The sequence below is a fragment of the Mustela putorius genome, unplaced genomic scaffold (genome assembly GCF_011764305.1).
Source record: "Mustela putorius furo isolate JIRA1106 unplaced genomic scaffold, ASM1176430v1.1 tig00003962_pilon_pilon_pilon, whole genome shotgun sequence".
Taxonomy (NCBI): domain Eukaryota; kingdom Metazoa; phylum Chordata; class Mammalia; order Carnivora; family Mustelidae; genus Mustela; species Mustela putorius.
Window position 1 is genome coordinate 12726758 of NW_025422106.1, and position 5242 is coordinate 12731999.

The following is a 5242-nucleotide window of genomic DNA, read 5'->3' on the forward strand; positions in this document are numbered from 1 at the left end:
GCCTCTACTTCTTGGACCACTTGTACTAACACAGTATCCTTGACCAGTTAGGATTTACCAAAGAAATAATGGAGAGAGAGATGTTGGCCTTTTTCATCCTTCCTCCAACGCCAGTAGCTGGGGAGTAGGACCAGAAAGGTGAGGAGAGAGAAGGAAAGCAGATGAGGCTTCCTTCCCACTCCATATCCTTTTAGCTTTGGGTTGTCAAGCCTGCCCTGGGAAGGAAGGGGGATAAGGAAGAAAGTAAGTTAAAATTAGGGCTGCCAGATTTGCTAATAAAAATATAGGATATCTAGTTAAATTTGAATTTCAGATAAATGTTGAATACTTTTTTAGTGTAAGTAAGTTTCAAATATTGCCTGTTTATTATTTTTTTTTAAAAGATCTTATTTATTGGGCACCTGGGTGGCTCAGTGGGTAAAGCCTATGCCTTCGGCTCAGGTCATGATCTCAGGGTCCTGGGATCGAGTCCCGCATCGGGCTCTCTGCTCCACAGGGAGCCTGCTTCCTCCTCTTTTTCTCTCTCTGCATGCCTCTCTGCCTACTTGTGATCTCTGTCTGTCAAATAAATAAATAAATAATTTTTTTAAAAAAATAGAGATCTTATTTATTTACTTAACAGAGAGAGTGAGAGCACAGAGGGAGAGGGAGAAGCAGACTCCCTGCTAAGCAAGGAGCCCGATGTGGGGCTCAATCCCAGGACTTTGGGATCATGATCTGAGCCAAAGGCAGCTGCTTAACCAACTGAACCACCCAGGTGCCCCAAGTATTGCATGTTTCTAAATAAAACCCTTAAGTTTGAAGTTTTTACCAGACCTAGTTGTTTGTTTATTTGTAATAAGGGCTAGACTTTTAATACTCAATAGGGATCAGAAAGTTGTCAGAATTTGTCCAAGATCTTAAAGGGAAGAAAGAGATTCAACATTCCACAGCTGAGCCCATGAGAAAAAAAGAAAAAAGTTTCAGATTTCTACCCTCTGAGGTGAAATTCTTCAGTAAACTGGTTATATACAAAAGCATATAGAGTAAATCTTTCAAACACTTCTATAGTTTAATTGTGATTAGTAACAATTACTAGATGCTAGATTGTAACAACAGCTTGGTGTCTTCTAGTGAACCCTGCTCTCAAAGACACTTCAGGGGACGGCATTTGTATAAGTTGAAGGGTATAAAAAAACCTTCTTACACTCTCAAAAACTCTTAGAGCTGTCCAAAAGAAGGTGAAAGAAAAGAGCTTTGTCCTTTTGCCCTGCACGTGCAGAAAAGTCTGAATCTTTAACCTCAAGTAGCAAGTTCATCCCATTGGGATCTAGCCAGGATCGCATGCTGCAGAAGAAGAGGTAGCTACTGCACCCTCTTCTCTCAGCTCTCTGTCAAGGTCAGCAGCTAGACAGAGCTCAGAGTGGAGAGGGTGGAACTCAAAATTGCTTATGAAATAGAATTGTTCTCAGGAGGAGCAGAGGGGCAAGTTCTGAAGGAAAAAAAAGAGACAATTTCCAGAGGGCAAGAGAACAAAATATAGTGAGGAAATACAGCTCAGACACACATATTGTGCTATGTATGTATTGGGATCAGGGCAGGCAATTACAGGCTTAAGCTTGTGAATGAATTAATTAATTGAACAAGCAGATATTTCTTGGTTCTTGAATTTTAATCACACCTTTAAAGAATATTCCCATAACATTTATGTAAAAAACATATCTGACTGGGAAGAAATATACCACAATACTATTTCACACTTGAAAGATTTTTGAATGATTTTTGGTATATTCTCTTTCTATGAACTGTGTATATATCATTTTTATGATTCTTAAACGGACCCATTTGTGCTAGCATTTTAATACCATAAATAAATGCCCATAAAACAGTTTTTTTTAACGTCTTTGACTCTTTGCAGTTTTCATTGTTTATAGCAATGTAATGATTAAGAATATTTTATCATCTGAAATTGACTTGCAAATGATTACCTACTTGCATGCATCAAATAATTGTATAAATGGAATGAATAATGGGGAACTCTGATACACTCCTATAGCTTTATTAGAAAGGGTAGTTTTTTTAAATTAATAATTTCAGGGCACCTGGGTGGCGCAGTTGGTTGGGTGTCTGCCTTTAGCTCGGGTCAGGATCTTGGAGTCCTGGGATCAAGTCCCATGTCGGGCTCCTTGGTCTATAGGGAGCCTGTTTCTCCCTTTCCCTCTGCCGCTCCTCCTGCTTGTGCTCTCTCTCTCTCTCTCTCTCTCAAATAAATAAATAAAATCTTTAGAAAAGAAAAAATTAATTAATTAATAATTTCACATCTGGGTTAAAAGACCAACCTAAATAATTTATATATGTTCCTATGTTAATACAGTGTAGTATACTTTAAGTGAAGGAAGCAATGGATTGATAAGAACCATCAAATTTATAATTGTTTTTATGTCAGGCATTTTATAGAGAGATATTCTATAAAGCCACATAGAACCTGGATTCCATGGGGCGCCTGGGTGGCTCAGTGGGTTGGGCCTCTGCCTTTGGCTCAGGTCGTGATCCCGGGGTCCTGGGATCAAGCCCCGCATCGGGCTCTCTGCTCAGCGGGGAGCCTGCTTCCCTTCCTCTCTCTCTGCCTACTTGTGATCTCTTGCTGCCAAATAAATAAATAAATATCTTTAAAAAGAACCTGGATTCCATAAAATCCAGGTAATATATTGATCTCACATCTGTAAATCAACAATTTGATCATTAATGGATGCATTCATAATAAATTTAAATTTAAAATTATGCAGATTTTATATTTTTTTTCAATAGAACAATAAAATACCAGCATAGAAATCATCAACTGAGTCTCCTGCCTCTAGACAGAACCATAATTAAGTCATCTTAGGTAACTGTCCATCCCGGAGAGAGTCTGTAACATGCTCAGTATTCTATTCTTATAAAGATCTTTCAGCAGAAGTTTCTTTATTATGTTTAATTCAAGTATTTGCTTTTCAGTTTAATCCCACATCACGTGACTTTATATTACATATAGGAATTCATCCCATTATAGAAATTTATGCAGCAAATGTCCTTATTCCATCATTTTATTTTACCCAGTGTCACTCTGATGGAAAATATTGTGTCATTTCATATTTATCATTAATATTATTTGCATATATTAACTATATTTTCTTCTCTTTTGTCATAGAGTAATGATTTGCTATTACATTGTCAATTTTTTAAAAGATTTTATTTATTTATTTGACAGAGATTACAATCAGGCAGAGAGGCAGGCAGAGAGAGAGAGGGGAGAAGCAGGCTCCCCGCCGAGCAGAGAGCCCGGGACCCTGGGATAATGACCCGGGCTGAAGGCAGAGGCCCTAACCCACTAAGCCACCAGGCACCTCTCTTATTGCATATTCTTGCCTCCTCACTACTTGTGATTTCTATCTGTCAGGTAAATAAATAAAATCTTAAAAAAAAAATACGCAACGAGAAAAAGTCTCTTCAACAAATGGGGATGGGACAACCAGATGGCTACATGCAAGAGAATGAACCTGGACCACCTTCTTACACCATACACAAAAATAAACTCAAAGTGGATTAAACACCTAAATGTGAGACCTGAAACCATTAAAATCGTAGAAGAAAGCACAGGCAGTAATTTCTCTGATATTGGCCATAGCAACATTTTTTTAGATCTATCTCCTAAGGCAAGAGAAACAAAAGCAAAAATAAACTGCTGGGCTATACCAAAATAAAAAGCTTCTGCACAGCAAAGGAAACAATCAACAAAATAAAAAGACAACCTATTGGATGGAGAAGATGTTTGCAAATGACATAAATAATAAAGGGTTATACTTACGGGACTCAATACAGAAAAAATAATCCAATTAAAATGGGCAGAAGAGATGAACATACATTTCTCCAAAAAAGACCAACAGATGGCCAAACAGGTGAAAAGAAGGTCAACATCACTCATCATCAGGGGAATGCGAATCAATACCATAATGAGATATCATAGCACACCTGTCAGAACAGCTAAAATAAAAAGTACAAGAAACGAGTGTTGGTGAGGTTGTGAAGAAAAAGGAACCCTCATGAACTATTGGTGAGAATGCAAACTAGTGCAGCCACACTGGAAGACAGTGTGGAGGTTCCTCAAAAAATTAAAAATTTTACCATATGACCCAGTAATTCCACTACTGGATACTTACCCAAAGAATAAAAAGCATTATTCAAAAAGATATATGCATCCACATGTTTATTACAGCCTTATTACAATGGCCAAGTTATGGAAGCAGCCTAAATGTCTCTCAATAGATTAATCAATAAAAAGAGGTGAGATAGATAGGTAGATAGATAGATAGATAGATAGATATAGCGGAATATTACTCAGCCATAAAAGAGAATGAAATCGCTTTTTGTCCGACATCTTAGTGAGGCTGCAGGGGTGGACACTCCTCTCCCAGCTTCGCTATGCCGCCCAAGGATGACAAGAAGAAGAAGGATGCCAGAAAATCGGCCAAAAAAGACAAAGACCCAGTGAACAAATCTGGGGGCAAGGCCAAAAAGAAGTGGTCCAAAGGCAAAGTTCGGGACAAGCTGAATAATTTGGTCTTGTTTGACAAAGCGACATATGACAAGCTCTGTAAAGAAGTTCCCAACTATAAGCTTATAACTCCAGCTGTTGTCTCTGAGAGACTGAAGATTCGAGGTTCCCTGGCCAGGGCAGCCCTTCAGGAGCTCCTTAGTAAAGGACTTATTAAACTGGTTTCAAAGCACAGAGCTCAAGTAATTTACACCAGAAACACCAAGGGTGGAGATGCCCCAGCTGCTGGTGAAGATGCATGAACAAGATCCTCCAACTGTACATTTTGGAAAATAAAATTTTATTAAATCAAAAAAAAAAAAAAAGAGAATGAAATCTTGCCATTTGCAACAACACAGATGGATCTAGAGGGTATGGTGCTAAATGAAATAAGTCAGATAAAGACAAATAACACATTATTTCACTCATATATGGAATTGAAGAAACAAAGCAAACAAATGAAAAAAAGAGGCAGACCAAAAAACAGACTCCTAATGGTTTGGTAGAGAACAAATGTTAGAGAAACATCATTTTCTTGGAGAACAAACTGATGGTTACCAGAGGGGAAGTGGTTGAATGAAATAAGTGAAGGGGATTAAGAGTACACTTACTGTGATGAGCACTGAGTAATGTTTATAATTGTTGAATTACTACATTGTACACTCAAAACTAATGTAACATTGTATGTTAATT

General features: G+C 37.9%; 1 protein-coding gene across 1 annotated transcript; it reads left to right on the forward strand.

Moving 5' to 3' along the window:
- The first annotated feature begins 4371 nt into the window (after window positions 1-4371).
- Window positions 4372-4875, forward strand: LOC101677065 (40S ribosomal protein S25-like). The gene has a single exon (XM_045069982.1). It carries the CDS (start codon window positions 4438-4440, stop codon window positions 4810-4812), a length of 375 nt encoding a protein of 124 aa, XP_044925917.1. The 5' UTR covers window positions 4372-4437; the 3' UTR covers window positions 4813-4875.
- The last annotated feature ends 367 nt before the right edge of the window (window positions 4876-5242 follow it).